Consider the following 22,562-nt stretch of genomic DNA (forward strand, 5'->3'; position numbering starts at 1 on the left):
TACCCCACAGCCGAGAAAGACGACAGGAGGCTAGTAGCAGATAGCGCTACGGCACTTTCTGCCCACGGTCCAGGGACTTTCCTCAGAGCATGAAAAGTTACTAAGAACTCCGACTGTGGCTCCGCGGTGTAGCTCGAAGGAACGCTTCGCTAAATACCGTTATAGAGGTCCCTTATATACGGACAAGCAGCAAATGCGAGTACTAGCGAGAAAGATACAGTACAAGTGGCGCTCAATACAAATCAACTCGACTGTGGCTCAACATTTCAAATGTACATTTTTTATTAATTTTACTATTATTACAATTGGAAAATAAATTAATTAACAAAATTAAAAAATTATGAGATAAAATTTTCTGTTTTATTTTCGAATATTAATATCCACATCAAAATCGAACTTTGTTAAAGTAAAAATTTGAATACATAGGATACACTATAGATAACAAATATTGTATTTCCTTCATAATACATACTATTATGAAATTTGTATCGGAATATTCATGTTCGATCGAATTATACGTTTACATAAAGTCACGTGTAACTTATAAAATTCATGTCACGAGAACACATGACGTGTCACATAATGTTGAATAAAAATACAAAAAGGACTGTCCCTGCGTCAGCACCGTTTAAATTTACGCATCGATAAAATATCACTCGATTAGTACCAAAATGATTATAAAAGAAGTGAAAATTACACGTTGCGAACAATTCTTTACACGCGATAAAATTCGTTATATAAAAATATTAGCTATATTTTAGATCGATCTAAAAATTTAAAATCGTACTCAGTGACACGAATAAATTTCCTGTAATCTGTGAGATACGAAGTATATCGACTTTAATATCGAATTCGCCTTATGACTGAGAATATAATCAATCGAACCGCAAGCATCTTTGGCTTTATTATCAAAATGATTAAAAGATATACAAATCAGCGAAGTAATCTCGTCCTAGACGTTGATCATTAAAATGAACACAGGCAAACGTGAAATGATCTGTCTTTTTTTGGAATGTGAAATGCGCAATCGTTTCGTTGTGCTTCTTCATTATCATCAACCAGATTAAAGTTAACAATATAGGATTTGATTTTTATCGTGAGCTTTTGATTTTGTGTCTAAGCACATTTTACCCGTGTATGTATATGTAATCGTTGAAACCGTACAAACTTTTCTTTTCCTTCTTCCTTTCCACGCCATATATACCCCATTTATTTTTTCGCCAAATCGTTCTTCCTTTGTTGGACACTGTGGTTCCTAATCGATTTATTTATTAATAGGAACTTTCTAAACATATCTAAACATTCGTTGTACAACGTTCGCAACGTCAACGATGTCGTTCAAATAAAATATCACAAATTCACGCTGACCATATTAATCAAAGACGCTAAAATCTTGATCGTACATATAAAATGAACGTTGCATTGATCTTTAATTCAGTAACAAATCTTCATTTATCAAGCTTTATAACGAAAGCTTCTCCCGGAGGTATGATAAGTTCTTTGAAATATACGTCTTTGTTTAATCTATACGATGGCCCGACTACCACATGACCACCGTAATAAAGGAAGGACAAATCCTTTGTTTGCGTTTGGTTGCCTAGGTTCGCTAAAAACACGTAAGAGTTTCGTCGTGGATACCATCGTTCTACCACGATCATTTCATCTTCTGCATACCTGTGAGGAGAAAGAATTTTACATTAGAAAATTTGTTTACGACCGATTATTACATTGTAAATTAAAAAGTAGAATTATAATTAAAATTAAGTAAAATTATAATTAAAAAAGTACATTGTAAATTTCACCGCTTGTTGAAATTTCCTGAACAACTTTATAAAAAAATCACGTAGAAAATCATTTTCTACAAATAATATAGACGGCACAAGAGAAACGAACTCAACGATATTCAACTGACTCGGATATAAGACATAAAATTTGAAAAATTACATTAAAACCTTGATTATAAAATTAATTTTACCTAATATTACAGTTAGCCAGCACCTGATTCTCCTTTAGCACCGCTTTAACATAGATTGGCGTAGTTTCCGATCTGAGAGAAGCCATTTTAGCGATGGTTCCAGTCAAGCTAGTCTCCAACGGTTTCCTAGACTCCGGAAGCCAAGCCGTGACACCGCCGGATGTAAACTTAATCTCAGGACCGCCGATTTCCTCCCAATACATAGGAGCTAAGTTGTGCACGTGAGCAAGATCCTTATGATCTTTGCATTCACAGTCCAATATACCTATCTAAACATTAATCAGATTTGTAAAAATCGTCGTTTAAAATCGTCCAAGATTATCAAACATTATCATATTGTACAAAGATCACAGAGAAAAAGATACGATTGATTTTAATGTCATTTTGTGATTAAAAAACAAAGAAAGTCTTAATAGCTAAGAACAGAAAGAACCTGCCAAATGATGCAAAAGATACGAATGCTAAGACAAGTGAAATTTTAATATTTTCGATATTTTGATATTACGACAAAAAATATCTTTTCAATTATCAAGAGTGTGAAAAAAGTTCATGTCTAATCGTCGCTGAAAGTACAAGTACGCGACAACATATTTGTAGAACTGTTCCATAAGCAACGCGAATGAGACTTATCCCTTATAGTTTTTTTATATATTTTGTTATTTTTAAGAAATAATATACGCTTGTCCAAGTTCTCAGACTTCTTAAAACATCTTATCGGTACATATTACAGATACAACACTCATATTATATCTAAATTTATACCTCGTCACCATAGAATATACTGGACGTTCCCGGAAGCATCATCCCTAACAAAGTCATAGCATGGGTAGCATTCTTCACGTTAATGGTAGAAGCTATTCGTTTCAAGTCCACGCCACCTATGGACCAGTGTATCCAAGGATAACCCGGTTTTTTAAACAACACACCTTTTGTAATATGCTCTACTTGGCGCTTGATCTCTTTCGTGCCATTCGCCACGCGCAACGTAACATCCACAAGATCCATATTCATTAAAATAGAGTTTTTCGCTGCAACCAATTTGGCAGCGTTCAAAGCGTCCACGTGACAAATAAGTATTCTCTCAGAGCCTACGATGGACTTCCAGTGTTTCAAGCTGCTGGCAAAGGAACCTTCGTCCACGTAATGTTCCAGTCCTTTCAAGTAAAACCCATCGACTCCCCTTTGCAACCAAATTTTTATAGCCCCTGTCACGTTGCCGTTCTCTAACACGTTGTTCACGTGTTTCGCCGTGAGAGGATCACGCTGCGGGGTATCCAGAGAAGGTGGCACCGAGGACAGTGCTTCGCGAATCGCTTGCAGCGACATGGAAGGTGTCGTCGGTGTTACCTCCCGCAGAATCGTCGTTTCGGTAACGTCTCTTCTCTCACGTACGGCTTTGTCTGTTTTATTCGGCTTCTCAGAGGGCACAGTTACGTTATACAAAGACTTTACAAAGGGATACAGCGGCAGATCTAGAACGAGGCTCATGTTCCGACGATGAGTCTCGTGCACGAGCACGGCGAAATCATCCAACGTTCCTAATTCTTTATTGAGGTCTGTCAGGTTCTCGATGTTTGTGTAATATTCAGGATAGTGTGCTGCTGGGAAGATCGAATTTAGGCGGATCCCACGTACGCCTAATTTCTTTAAATAATCCAAACGCATCGTTATGCCTCGAAGATCTCCGATACCGTCACCTACTTTCGAGGAATCTTGGAACGATGCGGGGAATATTTCGTAGAAGACGCTACCTTGCCACCACTGAACTGGAGGGTCGCACCTGTGGAAATATAAAACGACTTTTTACAGACTACTATGATTATCTCACTTTTTAGTAAGGCAATATGTTCGCGAATAAATGAAATAATCGAATATCGAGACCTATATTCATGCAGAAGTGGACAAGTAGAAAATGCATGCTACATACATACATACATATGTATACATATTTCTTAGTCTGGATAAAAGATATTTTGTGTCCTCAGTTACTGACAATCGAAATACGCTTTTACTATAGTTATAGTATTAATCATATCTTTAATCGTCTACAAAACTTCATAGAATTTCCAGCCATTTAAAAAAAATGTACACCTATGAATTCGACAGAAGCTTTAAACAAACGTTTGCACGAATAAAAAGCTACTTCAATATCCACGATGGCCACGAACCGCAAAGCTACGGAACTAATTAGAAATTTATAGATAAGAATTAAGAGAAGAATGAATATTAAAAGGAATTAAATTAAAAAAAAGAGCACCACGAATTCTAACATTAACTTACTTCCTTTAATAAATTACAACAGTTCAGTCCTAAAAAATTCGAGAAAAAAAATAGTCGCGGTATTTCGCTAATTAAGAGAAACGGTCTCCTGTTCTTCGTATATGTATGTATATATATATGTATACATACGTACTTCTTCGGCATTGTGACGATTACACCAATGACGAGCGCTACGCATGCAGCCAGCACCGACATCAGAGACCAGAAGCAAGTTTTCCTTATGAGTGGCCAGTTCCATTTCATGAAGCGATAATCCTTCGACGGCTTCGGTACCATCAGCTGTATCCCGACCAATGGTGGTTTTCCTCCATTCTCCTGATTGTAAAACTAAACAGTTACAGTCTAGGTTCTTAAGGGTGTTAGAAAGCAGGCAAGCGATTAGTGACATGGGATAGACACAGGTAGTCGCCACGATTCCCTCCACCACGGCCAAACGACCAAATTGACCAACAGAGCGATACCAGTTCTGTTTTGGTTGGCTGTAATATCGCCATTAGCGTGATTGTACATCGATATCGAAATGCAACTAGCATCGTGCCAGGGCAACGATCTGGGTCATTCTGAAATGTTTTGTATATTCCTATCGACAGTCTCTTTGTTTTAGATTTGCCATTCACCGGAGCATAAATTTCAAAACTACTATTGACCCTGAGGGAAGTGACACGTATATTTGTTTGGAACGATAACATTGGCGAACATGTACGTATAAAAATAAAACACGTAGCTTTTAATTATTACTTTGCGATATTTGTACCTTGATCGAGCTGTTTCTGAGTAGAAATCGCTTAAAAAGTTGTACAGAAAAATAGGAAAATACAGATTTTATTGGTGTTTCGTAAATATTGCGTACAACTTTCTAAAAGGATCTAAGGATCTTTTATATCGCTGATTAAAACGTAACGTTGATATAGCTTATGTATCGTAATTCCATTGAAATCGATTATGATCTTGAATTTTTCGTAAAAAGCTTTTACGTCGCTAAAAGCGTGCAATTTATTTATTGCAAACGCTGTTCCGTATGTGTGAATCTTCTGCGGTTCCTAGTATTCATAACGCGAAGACGTTGCGTATGCCAAACTTATCTAACATCATATGACAATGTCAAGGATCCTAAATTTTCGATTACTCCAAGGAGTATATCATAGGTTCTTTAAATAGTTTGTTTCTATAATAGCGAGTCTTTGAATATATCAGACGTGCCAGAGCTAATGCAACGTCTTGATGAATTGGTTTTCAGTCGGAAATGGGACAATTAATGTGTCAACAATGTCTCGAGCAATTACATATACGACACTAATCGATAGAATCTTAGAATCTTGCTAGCATCGGGCTGAATTATTACGCGTCAACATACGTCGTTACAGATATCGTACGTGTTTTTCGTACGATATACACTTTCTTTTTCTTTAAGATTTATCGAACGCAAATGGACATATTGCGACAAACATATTGCGTTAACAACGTTTGGCAAACTAGTGTTTTTATGTGCCAAATTGACCAAAGTATGCCGAATACAAAACTTGCACGTCAATATTCAAAGAGAAAATATGAAATTATCCGACGAATAGAATTTTAATTGATACGAAATTATAACAAATCCGTCATGTATGAAATCCTGACAAAGTTCTTTTTTAAAGACAATATTTTTTAATATTTGCGATACTCTGATAAATAAACGCGGATCAAGCGACCAGCGACAGTGGTTAAATATACGATATTTTCTGAGAAATTACATAATCTAAATGCTTTATGCAACACCTGGAGAGTGCGTTATTTTTCATTTTCACGGTAGCTTTTCTGCTTGCCTATAAATTCTTGCAACGTCATAAATGCTTCTATAACAATTTCATAAGAACCATAGAGGATCCTATAAAAAGAATAAGTCAATAAACCAGGTACACTATTGTTATAAACGCCGTATAAATATTCGATTAAACGAAACGTTGAAAGAATATACACATAGAAGGGTGAGCTTGAATGAAAAGAATCTAAATAGGTCAATTTCCCTTTTGCGCGAGACGCTCGATATCGACCATTCAGTAAAGAAGAGTGTCGATTTTCACATCGCTTAAAAGTTCATTAAAGGGCTTACGGTATCGGTTTCACCAACTATAGACTCTGTCGCTTATGGTATGCATAATCATAATCCTACCGTTCAAGATTTACACCTTTCTACGTGTATCACAGTTTCTCCTTTATTTATTCATTCGTATCTTGTCTTTCAATAATCTTCTTCTGGACTGGGTATTTCGTTGTATTATGAAGATTAAACTTTTGACAAATAAAATAGTGGCGCGACTAGAAATGTTTAATTAGAAAAATAATCTTTATAACGATAGTGGAGCATTTAGAATTCTTAAGTTTTTAAAGTAACCCTTATGGTAACTCAGTTAATTAAACAAAAAATGTGTTTATGTGTGCATATGACAAGAGGCGGGCGATTATTTTAAAAGGCGCAGTTGATTAGCTTAGGAAGCTTTAAGATGCACAAGGCCAATCAAAATCCATGAAAATCGTCTAAGAAACGAGAAAGAAAAATTTTCTATGTAATATTCTGCGATGTTCTTATACATTCTTTATGTGTCTCGTTTAAAGAAAAAATACAAGAACTGCACATATATTTCATAAAAAACAAACTTTCGTATTTGTCATTCGCAAGACAGTTGCTCAAGGAATAAATATTTAAAGACTCTTATAAATCTTCACACACACACACATATATATATATATATAATAAATTGGATTTTCAGGGATAAATGTGACAGCTATTAGAATCTTTTTATTATAACATACGATATTAAGATATCTTCAAATTTCTTTACCAATTCATATGTATAACAACTCGCTGATAATCCTATAATCTCATGATCTACGATATTGATATACGATACGACGATTAAAAATTATTGATCCAATAATATTTGTATGGTGAATGGAGCAGAAGTTGCGATCGATGAATGAAAGAGTGTTTAATGACGAGCCGATGCGGCGAAGACAAATACAGTGACGTGTAGCAAAAATAAAATAAAAGTACGAGACGCGCAGATGAAATTGAACTTGGCATAATTAGAACAAAGATAGAACAGGTGATCGGCCGTGGCCAAAACAAAGCGTGCATCGCACAAAAGCGAATAAACAAAGTCATAAAAGTTACCAAATGACGAACAATCGTACGCAATTCTCCTGTTAGACGTTATTACGTGGACCTTACAAATGACAATAAGCCAGTAACGATGATTTCGCACGATTTTTATCGAGGACTTTTATTAGATAACGCACCTACGCTATCCAAATTATTCACAGCGAGGATGTAAAGAAACAAAACGGTTTATTACACTGTGCAATCCATAAATATGCAAAAAGCGTAAGAGTACACAGTCAGCCGCAACGTATATGCATTGCGGTAATATAATTAACTCTCTGCTGGCTCGACGTTGCATTTCATCACGTTCATCTTTCCGTGTACCGAGCGATACGCGAGATACTTCAATAGATCCTTTCACGTAACGAACTTGCTTCCCGTCAATGGAAATTCGAAAATATAAATATCATATAACACGCGAATATACGCTGTTATGAAACAGCTTTCCTTAAATTGAGAATTATTAAAGCACGTACTGATACGAGAGAAAGGTATTCGCCGAACTAACAGAGAGTTAGAAAGAAAAAGAAAATATCGTAGATAATTATTGTACGTATAAATATGTCAACAGTGGTATCGCTGATAGAACAAATATAGCGAAATAAGTACTAACGCTCGTATACAGTATCAAATTTGACAAAATCAAACCTGAAATCATGTTCCAACATCTATTCTTAAACTTAAACAATACTATTAATACATCTTCGTAAATGTAAACAACAATATCGATAATACGATTCTTTAAGCAAATAACAATATTACGATAATAATATAATTTCTTAAATAAATAATTTCTAATTCACTGAAAGCCACATATACACCGTATGTAAATATCCATTTTAGGTGTTACAGACACGTAACGTCTAGACTCTACACAATTGGACAAGAATAACAACGCCTACGCTTTTTCACGAACACGCTATATCTGTTCTGTCAAGTTCATCTCGCGGTACACTGTCTTTCATGGACGCTGCGAAAAAATTTCACGAGTAAGTAAATTTCCATAAAACGCTGCTTACCAATGCTTGAGCATCGGGTGCAAGATGTTGATAGGCTGTGTTCAATTGCGTCAATAGCTGTGCACAAACGGGTTCGTTTGTGTCGCTGCTGCTTCCGCTGGTCGTCGATTCCACCATCGGATCCCGCGAACTTGGTTCTGCAATTAATTCACGATCTTCAAAAAAAAAAAAAGGAAAAGTTGTCTTCTGTCGACCGATCGCGCGCGCCCGATCTGGATCGCGTATCGAAATTGAAAAGCTTCGCGGCTTTGAATTTCGTAATTGTCTGAGATGATCCAATCATCGACGATCGCTGTTCGTCGACCAGACAGAATCGACGTCAAAGCACGCGTCGATCCTCGGCTATTGTTACGGCCAGACTTCGTTACGATTAATTTATCGCTTCAATTGAAACCGGATCCCGTTAAAGACATTTTATCGTCGGCTTAAGTGCCGTGTATATCAACGGGGCCATTATATAAGATCCTCGAGAGTGACAAGCATCTAAGTACTTACGCGTTTCGCGTTGCTCGATAGGGGAGAGCCGGCAATGATTTCGTTCAATTTCACTAGACAGTAACCGCGGAAAAGCGTGAAACGAGTATTTTCTACGTTTGACTAGTCGTGAACGATGTGCGTCCTGATAGCGCAAAGACGTGGCCAAGGTGTAATATCGTATTGCGTTAGAAAAAATTAGTGACATTTAGACGAAACGTAATTGATACAAAGAAATCGATATATATATATATATTGTCAAGTAGTATCGTTTAAGACCGGTTTTCAACCAGAGACACGCGGAAAATGTTTTCAAAGTACGTTGCAATCGTTGTATTAGCTGTTTATTAAATTTTTTATAACTTTATAAGATTTCTTAAATGTTTATATTATTTTTCTATTTACGAATGTGTGTCATTTAAACGCGCGTAATTTAATGTGTATATACGTACGAGTACTGTTTGATGTTTTATTTTATTACCATTGTTCTATCTATATATGCCATTCTTGTACAAATATGCGGAAAGTACGTGAAGTATAAAATATCGAGAATCGCTGGTTTTGAAGTGTCGGCGGCTGAAATTGTAAAAGGTATATCGATTTGCCACAAATTCACCATTTAAAACATGTTGCCTTTCTCCATGGTCGTGTAGCATAGGATCCGTGATTTTTGCTTCTAGTGGTTTTTACGAGAATCGAAAACGAAATTTGTTCTTCGAAGAAACAACTGCCGACGAATAGCGTGTAGTTAAATATATTATTACACAGGTGATAATTACAGTGAGGTGAAAATAATAAAAATGAAGTAATATAATATTGAAAAATTATTAGGATAAATAAGTACCTATGTGTATAGCTGTAAATCGTGACTCTATCTGAATAAAAGTGAACTTTAATTTTGTTAAAAATAATCGTATGGTTTTACTCGCAAGAACAAAAGGTACGAATATATTAAGAAGCCAAAGAACAAAACATATGTTTGCTTAAAATTCCTAATATTTTTCATTGGATTTTTCTGCTGCCGAGTGATTGAACGATATCACGTTGTAAATGATTGATTAGAGTATTTATAGCGAAAAAAGCAACGAGAGGCGAGAATTATAATTTCCTCCACGTAACTTGATCTTTACATAATAATAGTATTACCGTGTAGAAATTAAAAAGACGGAAACATCATCATCGACCCTAATTGACGGGGAACATTTCCGCGAAGATCATCTATTTTTAAACAACAGCGAGGAATAAATATTTGTTCCTAAAAGATAATTCGACGAATTGAACGTAGACGATATACGTGTAATGCGCATTTATTTCGTAGAAATTGCTATATCTAATCTCCGACAATATTTCTGAAACCATAAAAACGTTCAAAGAAGGCAGCAAGTCTTTGATTAAACCGGATACTCTGTCCAAAGTTATTAAATGGTATAAACGATTTTATTACACTAACTATCATAAGCAAACTAAACGGGCTTGAAAAATCGATAAATTGTCTGTACAATGCTGTAAAGATTGACTTGAAACAACCACTAGAATGAAAAATGCACAGACATAAGAAATGGGTATACAAATCAAAGTGACACGGAAAGCTGTTTAGATTTTTCAGTTCGGTAATATTATTCAGCGGTTGTTGAGAGAAATAAATCAAATGCATCAGATCGACAAATTAGCGTTCAAACTTTGGAAAACGAGGTGAACGTAATTCTTGTACGAAGTCTGTTCGAAATTAGAAATTCTAGGCCTGAACTTCATAACCAAAATATCTACCACCCACGTGCTTTCTAACGATTTTTTGAATATTGAGTTCGGAAAGACAGAATGCGTTGGTTTTATCAGTCTATTTTTATTCCTCTCTGACACGAGCATTTTATTCCGATACTACTTCAAATACTGAAAGCTAAATTTTTAATTTATCGAAGTGGAGAGATTCTTTCAATTTTATTAATTTCGATCGTGATATATTATTTTTGATCGATTCGAGTGTTGGACGTTTAGTGTGCCTAAATTAATCGTAAAATGCTTAAGACAGTATTATTTCGATGATCGTAGTCATGCGATTTAAGTATAATACACAACGTTGCATGTTAATTGTTTTTTTTATAGAAATAATCCTGTTCGAATACGAGAGGAGATAAAATTGCTTAAATAACAATTTTGTAATTTTATTCTTTTCATTTAGCGTTAATTTACCATAGACACTGGAACTTCGAATGAATTACGACCGATCTTTCTTTCTTCTCTCTCATCAACTATGTTGGTCCTTGGACTTTGTTAGTCGATGGTTTTTCATATATTTGTTCAAATATTACGCGTACAAAAAGCCATAAGTGTATCTTTTAATAGATTATGACGTTAAGATTATGTATAGATCTTGCTTTATTTTAAAAGGAAAAAAAATTTCGCTTATACGCTATATTAAGATAAACTTCCATTATGACCATTTAAAGCTCTTCGTAATACAAAATTAGATACATCAATTATTTCATCTTTCGAAAATATGCGAAGCGACTAATTATTCATTTTTTATATAATTACATCCATAGTATATTTATAATACATTCATAACACATTCATAGTACATTCAATACTTCGATAAAAGAAACGCTTCGTTAATTAAAAAAGCAATAAAAATGAATTATTGAATCATAAAAATGAATTATTATTATCTAACTGAATTAGACCGTGTTTAACGTTAACAAATCGTCTATCACAAAACGGGAACAATCAAAACGGTAAAAAATTCCCGAATTGATTCTAGTCTTAAGATACGAGAGATTACAACTCGATACAGATAATGTCATAGTAAAACACGAAACACATGTGATTAATATTGTTAATTGTACGATTATACCGAAAATATGCCAATCACCAACAGAAACCTACCATCGTTCAGTGCTCTACTCGAGCTGTTCACTATATTCATGAACTCGTTAAGCCCATCCTCCTTGTTAATATTTTCAAGCGTCGGTGGAGGAATCGATTCCACGGGTTTTCCTTCCGAGGAAGCGAAAATGGTGTTGATTTCCAAGGCATTGTTCGGTTGAGTGGCCGGTGGGCTAGGAGTTAAAAGCGGACAATCCGACGCCTCTTCTTCCTAGTAAAATCACAAGCGTTCGATATGTGTTATGTCATTTTTCTTTCCAACAGATTTCCTCATAGATTATTTTTACCATTTAAATAATATCGTTTGAAAGATAAAACAGCGAAACGGCCGTCTTTCTTCCAAACAAAATAGCAAGATAGATTTGCTGCATTTCAAAAGACAAAACAATGAGCCAGATGAGCGATAAAAGTATATGTACGAATCGAATCATGCGTATGTATGTTTAAGTACGATTTTTAGACACGACATTAAATAGATTTGCCTACGAGTAATTTTATAATTTTTAAATGCATGTTATTGTTGTACAGTGAAATGGATGGATCGATGATTCTATTATAATATTTTTTCTATTATTATAGTAATTATATACATGTATATGAATTTCATCGTATTGTAATTACGAATGCTATTAATAATATTTCTATTATTACGTTATCGTATTAGTAAATTTAATTGATTATTTAATTGATTAGAAAAAAGTAGCTTCCTTTCTCTCTCTCTCTCTCTCCCTCTCTCCCTCTCCCTCTTTCTCTCCTCCATCGTTGAAGAATGCCACAAATTCTATTATATTTACCAAATTTCCCAGATAAGTTCTATCGCTAAATATTACTCGCTTCTTAAGTTACTCTTCTCTACATTACTTTTTTTTAATTTTAAATTTAACTTTCAAGATTAATTTTAATTTCAATTAAATAGAATTTCAATTGCCGTAGAATGTAATATCTTGTTATGATCTCTCTTCAGTATGGTGTTCAAATTTATTCTTCATAAATCGTATACGCTGTACTTCCTAAATTAGGCTGGGCCAACATACATGATTTCTGGAATCATCTGCACGAACAAGCGGTAAGCTCGTAATAATATTATCGTAGGTCTGATACGCCACAACTGAAGGAAGATGGTATCTATCAATAAGAATCATCTTATGGATTACACAAACGAATATAGCGTATTACTCATCAGATCAGTCACTGTTTCTATTATATTCTCTAGTATTATCATCAGGTATATTCAACAAATACTACTGCAATCGTATTTTCAGGATTTATCCCTTGTCCAATCGCACTTTATTATTTTTTAGTCTTATGTGCACACACAGTTAATGTTGTTCATGAAAAAGTTAAGCTTGTTGGAAGCAAATACTTGCGGGAAACGTGTTGCTCGAATTTTAAGACAAATAAAGAATTTGTTAATTAAACGAAAAATATTTCGCATATAACCACTTGTAAATATTGCGTATATAATATATGACTTTTAGTGTAATTTAAAACAACTATTGTATATTCTACGTTGAAACTCAATATGTACTACTCGCTTGTTACTCCTATCGCTTATCTGAAATCAATGTCGGTATCTAAGCATATACCTATCATCTACAAAACAAAGATTAAAATAAAAAATCATCACACTACGATATTAATATCGTACACATTTTTAAAACAAAGCACGTGAACTTATCTTATCGAGATTAACTGAAGCGTTAAGTATAAATTACTCGTAATTGCAGAGTGTCTGCTTTAATAGCTAGACCTTATGTCTTAGATGTTAATCTAGCGAGTTAAAAGAGTCTTGGAAACCACATGCTATTAAACGTAGCTAAATATATATACATGTAGTGTGAGAAAACACAAAGAAACAGAAGAACGAAAGAATAAAGCTACGTTATTTGTGTCGAACACACCTGTTGGTCCTGACTTATAATGAGCTGCCGCGAACTCGGTGATGACGCAAGTTCAATTGGTAAAACCACCGACAAAAGACCCTCAGGCTTCTGGATATTCATGTCTGTCGAATGTAGAAAAATCTAATTTGTTTTATATTCTCAAACTATCTTCGACGCCGAACAGCAGGCGAATATACATATACCAAATCGTTCTTTCGATAAAACATCGAAACGCTTCGGTTTTATTTCTGTCTTATTTCTTATTCCTCTTTCCTTTTCTTTTCGCTCGCAATTTCATACATCACGATTTTATTCCCGTCTTAATTCTACCCCGTTTAAAGTGTACTCTCTATGGTCGAATTAAAACCGTTACATAAGCACGTTGGGAATAAAAAAAAAATGCCAAGTGGCATTTTTGTTCGCTTGAGTTGCTGCCCAACGCAGATTAACGAACGAAATTACAGCTGCGCGTTCTACGATGAAATACGATCTTTACGTGGACGTATTCGCGAGTGTAAGTGCGAGCTGCACACTGGTAAGTATATGACACATAATACGCTCGAACGAAACGCAATCCTCGGTCGTCGTATTTACGAAGCACGCGGCGCGCCGACTGGCAAAGTGCGTCGACTATTGATCGAAAAATTCTATGAAGCACGCGTTCACCGAGCTACGATTTCTTCCCCTAATCCATTAAACGGGATCGTTGAGAAGGGCTGTCCAAACGATTCTTAGGATTCGTCATTGTTTCGTTGTCACGCTCTTTCAAGCCTGTTCTTACGTCATATCATAGCGTTTGTTCAGTTCAAACCAAGTTAGTTTATCGTACAAAAATTACAGTATGGTCATTACTGGACATTATGCGTTTATTATAAACTTTACATTTCTAAAAATGCTCTTAAATGAACGTAATATAAAAAGATATAAGAAATGTCGAAATTACGTTGTAATTATCGTCATAATAGATCGATACGCGGATCGTGACGCGTTTATGAAAAATTGGAAGACGTGAAAATAGTATTTTATCAGAGTTCGCCTTGATATAGTCCTTACAATGCGATGAAAAAAATAGCGATTTCAACAAACTCAAACTGACCTTGACTTTACTACGACAAAAGGGATTACCGAAACGTTTATTACCGTTAGATTACGAGTATTTATGAATGAAAAAATTTCTAGAGTTAAAAATGCACGTAATGCACGTAATATATAAAAATGTATAAAATAATAATTTAGTGTAATAGTTATAATATTTAGTAGGCGAAATAAATCTCTGGTACGATTGTCTTAGTAAACAAATGAATATGCATAAAAATTCGCAGTTTAATGATAATATTTGAGAATGAAACGAATCTCTATTTGGATTTTGCGTTTTTTATTTAGTTCGTAAAAAATATAAATTTGCATAAACATCACCTGATCTAGTTGTTACATATAAAAAGTACGATATTTTACGTGTAATATAGATTAAGCGCAATCGAGTAATTTCTGAAGATAATGAGACAAACGTATTTAAAAATTAAAAGTTATGAAAATGTATTTATAAATTCTTATCGATTTGAGAAAAAAGAATATGTCTAATTATTGGAGTTATTGCACACATGCAAACACTGTTAGTGAATAGAGCTAAATAACAGTGAACTAATTGTGAAATAGGGAAAAAATCTATCGGATTTGATCTGGTGAAATTCGGTGATACAATTGGTCACGTAGTAACTTTAAACGATATGTTAATTTGAACGTTTATGCTTTCCCTGTTTGTTAACGTAGTTCTAAGAATAAAAGACAACAGTGACGTTGATTCTGTGCTAATTTAGTTTGTAACGAACTAATTACAAAATAAACATTTATACACGTGCGAGACTTTTATGTTCATCTTCTATGAACACGTAATACCAGTTACAAATAAATCGAAGATAATTTAGTATTGCAGTTGCTATTACGATCTTGTACAAACAATGCAACAGTCGAAAACGCGAAACGTTATTGCGTTTATCAACTATTGTTAAACTGTGCGTGTATATGTAAACTTATCGTATCTTCATGGATACCAATAATTAAAGTAATGGAAGTTTGTTTCAAGAAACAGACGTTCAAAAAGAAATTTGTTTCACTTTCTTCAAATATTATATTTTTATTTCATTATATACACTTATATATCTTATTATAGTTATAGATTTTTGCATATTACGAGCATTCTGTATATTTTTATACGTTTAAACTTTCTATAAATGCATAAACAGCCGCAGTCTAATAATTACATAAAATTATCACTTCTCATAGGAAAAAAGCAACTACTTGCGCAATCACACCTTCTATCACCATCACCATCACTATACATTCAATAACGAGATCATTTGGAACATCATTATTAATATAACGAGTAATTCTAAGTCACCTACTGTATCGATAAAAATTACGAATTATCCAAAAAATTCAAATTTATCTAATTTACCTGTAATACAGCCGGTTACCACAAGACGGCATCGGCAGAACACCTAAACACATATAGAACCGTCCTCGAGAAATCTTCACCCCCGAGGAATCACAAAACTAACAAGAGATTTCTTTCGAGACCGGTCGGTATCTCAATACGTTTGATACGCCACGACTCACTTTGTCTACGTGTGCGATTTTCCACTACCGAGAAACCTACCAACGAAACAAGGACAACAAAATCACTACCGAAGATAATGTCTGTGGCTTCGGATGTTGATGACCATCCTGCAGTCCCCAGCCGTAAAGAGAATCGCGTGCCTCCGCGTAGTATATTTAGCAACACCGTTTCGTTCCGTTTAGTCCCGTGGTCTCTCACTTTTCTGACCGAGACGTTCGCGCCCTCCTCGAGTCTGCGCTCTTGTCGATGACATACATGCAATTCATCGTATCAACTGTGATGGTTAGAAGCTCAATAACCTCGATGTTATATCGTTTTAACAACAATCGACGGTGTAGTAAGATTGTTTAAAAAATTAGCTTGGAACTCGAACATTTATTTGAATTTCATAAACTTTATAGATAAAGAATTATGTATAAGAAATACGGAAAATTATTATCGATCCAGAGAATTAAAGAATAGGAAAGAAGCTATTGTAAAGCTTCTTAGTATTGTAAAGCTGTTTGCAATTCATAAATGTGATGCATTTTGTATATGATAAATGTAATAGTAATGTTTGTAAGAACAAATTGTTTAAATAGTGAGATAACTCTATAAATTGTTAATAATATGATATTAAAATTACGAATAATTTTAACATTATTAATTTTTCTAAATTTCTTCTGTGGCCCCTTTAAACATGTTAACATTCATGCACGTTGTTTATTTTATTTTCTTACTGTTTACCGATAGTATTTGGATGAGGATAATATCGCACATGACAGTATCGATTGGTTCTTGTCTGTGACCATAACCATTGATTAAGTACAAAATAGACGCGATATTAAATGAGAGTACTATCGGTATAAGATATCGTGTTTCACGTTCTGAAATACCGACCACGGAAATGATCTGAGTGTTCTATTTATAACATCGCGGCGCGACGGTTGTAATTAGTTTGTTTGAACGTGATTTATTAATTCAAACAAAAGTTCAGTTAGTCTTGGTCAATTTGTATGTTAAGCTTTATGTTATATTATCGTTATTCGAAATTAAGAGCACTTTAATCATGATATTGAAAAAAGCGATTGTTCGATTACCAAACTTATACTGTCGTCGTAATAAAAATATTTGCGAATATTTCAGAGAGTACAGTCGAGCGACGGTAACATGTAAAAAAGGTTGTTCAGGATATTGACCTTGACAATATATTTTAAGGTTATTGAAACCGGTGAAGTTGTCTGCTTTGTAAATAATTACCCTTATGTCCTTACTGCTTACGAGTTCTTGTTCATGCAATAGTAGTTCACGTTCAGATAAATAAATTCAGTAACCAGAAGTATATTTAATCAAGCACTAACTAAAGCTTTGTTTGAATATACCGAGCGCGTTCGAACTTACTAATTACAATCGACGCGACGTTATAAATTGTAGAGGGCGAGAGGAGCATTCTGGTTTTTTCGACGTCGGTATTTCAGAATATGAAACGTGTAATCTCATTTAATGTGACGTCCTAATATCCTGTGCTTAGTCAATGGTGAGGTTAAAAGCTATGGAAACTACATTATCGACAATATGTCGATAATTTAATTAGAATTTGTAGTAAATTTTCAATACACTTTTTAATGATTGAAAATTTGTTTTTCTTTCTCATTTTATAAAACACACGAAGAAAGACATTCTTATTATGTTTATTTATAGAGATTTTAATGTCAACGTGTTTTTGCTAAATGCATTTTATTGTCAATTTATTGTTAATAGAAGATACATTCATTGAGATACACGAAGTGTACGTTTGAACAATAGTAATAATTTTTTATAAATATATTTTTACGAATATCGACGCTAAACACGATGAGGACAAATTTTGGTAATGGAGAGTACTAGGAGAGGAGGAGTACTTCGTGTATTTCGCCCTCTTAATCTGTTTTTACTGTTCATCTGTACATAAGAGTATTCGATAGGTTACTCATGTAATCACATCAAAATTGATATCAGAGGTTATAACCTTTTGCAACTCGCAACAAAACGATTATTTATCAATTTTATTGATATTACGTCTTATTGTAATATAATTGACGATCTTATCTTTTAATCGATCAGATCGATTAAAATTTGCTAATCTTTACGCAGATATAATGTTGTTACTCTAGTTTATGTTGCATTTAATACGAATTGCAGTGACTGAGAAATATGTAATTTCATATTTTGTCGAACAAAGGTGATTTTCTGAATACACTTCTGCAACGTGTAGCTTGTTCGTTTTGCGTTACTCTACGCACATACATACTTTCCGTTATTGTTACAAAGTTATCTCGTTACTTCGTACCCTTGTATCGTGGTACATACATATATGTACGTATAGAATGTGCTGCATACCTACATTCCCAGTTACCCACGTATTTGTACTGTATTTACCCTAGGATGAGCTTAGAGACAGTTATGTATAATTAACGTACATGAAGTTTCCTCCCGAAATCATGACGTATGTGCAGTGATGCATTTACCGAATTAACTAGTCAAACATAATAAACCTATGTTCCATTTTAATATATTCCATATAATTTAAGCAATTATCTTTTATGTTGTTGAGTGTTAATATTCGAATATTGGTGAGAAAGTAATTTCTCAACAATGTACATAGACATTCGTATCAAAAAATTATAAGAGATATCGTATCGATATTAACGATATGACGAAAGAGATTACGAAAGATAGTGTATCAATTCATCTATTTAAATTTTTCCATAATATTACAGAAATATTATTTCAATCTTATTTACAATATCATTTAAACGTTATTTTATTAATTTCCCATAATTTCATGAAAATATTAATTCAGGCTGATTACATTACTAAACTATTTTCTACATAAATTGCAAAAAAAACAAGTCATTTTTCATACGCATATTTTTATTCAGAAAGCTACTCGGTATATAGACTCGTTTTAATAAATTTTACTCATCGAAAGGTCAAAGATATTTTTATATGTACAAGCATTAAATTGCTTTCATTCTGTAGCGGGTAATCCAGTGTCGATCAATGACGGATAGACGTCATAGTTAGTGACTGGTTCTCTCACTCACACAGATATCTTGGAATATAGTAACGGAATGTAATAGATGTACAATTAATGGGTAATGTGTAACATAGAATTTTGGTATTGGCGTTCTCTTCGTGTCTACATTAACGAAACTAGCTGCTCGGTTAATCAATACGCTTGCAACCACTAGCACATTTTGCGTTCCTTAGTAGCTTATCCAAGTAGATTAGTTCATACATTGTAAGTTAAGACGTTAACAACGTATTACATATATTTCTCAGTATCAGTCGTAGTTATATATAGAAATAGTATTAATTAACCGTTAGATGTTGCGTAAAGGAACAATAGGTTGTTATTTCTTTAAAAAACAAATTTGGCGAATTGGTAAATTATATTGGTAAATTATGGGAGTACGATGTAGAAGAATAATGTAAAAATCAGTAAGTGTTTGATACGAGCGTTTGAAATTTTTCTATAAATATTTCCAAACATTAAAGGTTTTTGATGTGTTCAGAAATGTTTCTACGCAAAATTTAGTCCCGAAACACAGGTTAATGTTATCGTGTCATTCAAATAGCTAGCGATCTATGAATTTCTAGGACCTGCACAAAGTTAATGCAATTTAGTACATTTCGAACTTTCAAAAAGATACCGGGAAACTGAATTTAATTAACTTACAGAAATATCTTAAACGCCATCCTTATGGAATGTACAGTGTGCAGCCGAGAAAATCCAGATACACGCGATGCCGAGAAACCTTAAGGTTGTTAAACTCAATATCGAAGGCTTCGAAATACGTAAGGAACAAAATACGGTATCAGTGACTTATAGGAGCTATCCTATCTCTTCTAACTACTTTTGGATCGAGAAGCTGGATTTTAACGGTAAGCGATATAAGAAGCTACAAAATGTAGAATTCTAGATGCTCAGGATTCGTAAGAAGACGTTTGAAATCATAATACATAGTGTGACGTGGAAGATTAGATTCATTCGCTACGAAATAACACAGGAACATAATAACAGCGTATTCATTTCCATAATTTGACGTTGTTAATCTCATTGTATCAAATGTTATACAAATATCAGTTGTTAACCGTTGTTATCCGAATATCAGATCATCGATGATTGCTATGTACGTAGAATTTGGACGTATCTAAGATTACTTATAAGGATTCGGTGTATACATGAGATGTTTCAATTAGGATGAAATAGATTCTAGCGACTTTAGATGTTTCCTGGTGCCACGGTATGTATTTGGAATTGTGTTAGCAGTTCTGTATAGGTCAGAGAGGATTTGTGTGTGTTAGATGGTTGGACGTGGTCCAGGAAGGCCAGAGTTACTCTCGATGGTTTATTTTTTGAAGCAAGTGGAATTGGATTTAGCGTATGAATATGTTAATGCGTATTGTGGCGAATCTTTAAACCTCGCAAAATCCTTCCGGATCCGTTACTTCAATGTTTTTTAGTTTTTTCTAGCACCAGTTATAAAACAGGTATACGTTATATTTGGTTTAGTCATTTTTTTGTATTTCTCTTAGGCTGTCAAACATACATATAATAATTTTTACAATAACTTTTAATCAGATCTCTATATTAGAATTCTTGTAATTGCCTTTTCGATGGATATTTTCTTAAACCTGCTTTGCTTCCTTAAAAATTATTATCAAATCAGTGTTGTCAATTCGACATTTCCGTTATCAATGTTATCGGATAAAACGCGTACTGCGAAGTTCATGTACAGATATTTGTGTGTATGGACATTTAGATCCAATCGTTGCAGATATGTTTTCAGTACCTATATGCCTTTAAACAAATGATTTCAATCATTCCTGAATTTTGTCGCGATGGCGTTTAAAAGTTTTCGATATTTTCAATCAAATGAAACAAATTTTTCCATCGGCCATTCAAACAACAAAGCATTTCTACTTCAAGAATTATTGAACATGACACGGAACCATTAACAGTCAAATTACTAAATAAAACTATAACAATTTGAATAGTCTATTCAGATAAAGAGGAACGTATCACAATAGGATCCAGGGAAATCAGCAGAAGAAACTTCGTTGGCAAAAGTTTCGTCAAGTTGGATGAAGAAAATGAACGAAGTGTGGTTTCTATCGCAAGTTCCAATCTTGCGGAATACCACTTGGAACATGCTTCGAATATTAATGAATTTCTTTGTATAATGTCCTACCTATAATTTGTTACAGCGTCATACACAAGTTCCATGATAAATTTTCACCTCGATTGCAAATTTGTATTTCATCCAGAGTAACTATATAATATTTTACTAAACAAGAAGAAACATCGTACGTCCTTAATATTGCACTCTGATACAAGTATCGTGTTATCCTTTCCTAAATGATCATATCGTGCCAGAAAACTCAATAATAGCTAGTACTCGTACGAAGTTGATTTAAATTAAAACGACATCTTGCGTATCTACGTGCGACGTTTGTAATGCTCTACGTATAACGTCCAACATAGGGGATGACGCAAGGTAAAAATAGAGATGAGATATTTTCAAGTGGCAATCGGAGCACAAGAGGGAGGAGTTTGTATATTACGTCATTCTGACACTTAAGATGGGACAAACGTGGGCGAATGATCAGATGTCGGACCAGAGTGGAGAAAAGATCCGAGAAAATGGTCTTCGTGTGATGCCTGAAATGAGTAAGACGACCACCAACACGACGTATTGAAAGCAAGCCACAAAAGTTCCGCTTTTCTTCCATCGAATACCGACTACTTTTCAGAAATATATTTCTCCGTTCAAGCCACGCGGTCCAACAAGACCGTTACATAACTTTTGATATATTTGTACGATTTATATTCGGTCGGCTGATTATTGTCTATAGACGCAGAATTATACGAATTACGGAATAAATTGAAACGTATGGTAGAGAAAATTTAGAAGTCAATAAGTTTCTGTTATTCGCTGAATTGGGACACATTCGTCTGACTAATAATGGGAACATTCTTATTTTCCGCCATGTGGTAGGAAAGGATGTGCGTATAAATTTATTTAGTGAAATAACAGTTAAAATTTTAATTAATTATTTCATGCAATGAAATAAAATAGAGTAGTTTCATGAAATACATGATCAGAGACGTCAGTAACTACTGATGTATCGCTGCAAAGAGCAATACAGACCAGAGCAAGTAGTATTACCGCAGAACAAGGGAAACGATTTCCCAGTGGTACAAGTCAGCATTTGATGCTAGCTTGGGAGTAATGAACCCGTTATTGATACTTTCACATCGTAG

General features: G+C 34.2%; 1 protein-coding gene across 4 annotated transcripts; it reads right to left on the minus strand.

The window, feature by feature from the left end:
• Positions 1-338: 338 nt before the first annotated feature.
• On the minus strand, positions 339-16,477 carry LOC100647498 (maltase A2). 4 transcript variants are annotated; one of them, XM_048406873.1, is made up of 8 exons: positions 16,112-16,476; positions 13,675-13,778; positions 11,774-11,984; positions 8,417-8,553; positions 4,389-4,570; positions 2,738-3,755; positions 1,976-2,244; positions 339-1,674 (listed from the first exon to the last, which is right to left on the minus strand). In XM_048406873.1, the coding sequence occupies exons 2-8, from the start codon at positions 13,774-13,776 to the stop codon at positions 1,449-1,451; spliced, it is 2,145 nt and encodes a 714-aa protein (XP_048262830.1). In that variant the 5' UTR covers positions 13,777-13,778; positions 16,112-16,476; the 3' UTR covers positions 339-1,448. The 4 variants fall into 4 exon arrangements, with proteins under 4 accessions (XP_048262830.1, XP_012164619.1, XP_012164625.1 ...); XM_012309229.3 differs by having other exon boundaries at positions 4,389-4,582; positions 16,112-16,475; XM_048406874.1 differs by having other exon boundaries at positions 1,593-1,674; positions 1,999-2,244; positions 4,389-4,582; positions 16,112-16,477.
• Positions 16,478-22,562: the final 6,085 nt, after the last annotated feature.

Source organism: Bombus terrestris, chromosome 6 (assembly GCF_910591885.1).
Source record: "Bombus terrestris chromosome 6, iyBomTerr1.2, whole genome shotgun sequence".
Lineage (NCBI taxonomy): Eukaryota > Metazoa > Arthropoda > Insecta > Hymenoptera > Apidae > Bombus > Bombus terrestris.

Excerpts from the sequence above, each read along its gene's own strand:
- LOC100647498 (XM_012309229.3), bottom strand. The coding sequence starts at position 13,776 with ATGAATATCCAGAAGCCTGAGGGTCTTTTGTCGGTGGTTTTACCAATT. Across the intron at positions 3,756-4,388 it reads ATCGTCACAATGCCGAAGAA|GTGCGACCCTCCAGTTCAGT; the intron begins GTACGTATGTAT and ends ATATTTCCACAG. Across the intron at positions 1,675-1,975 it reads CTGGCTAACTGTAATATTAG|GTATGCAGAAGATGAAATGA; the intron begins GTAAAATTAATT and ends TTCTCCTCACAG.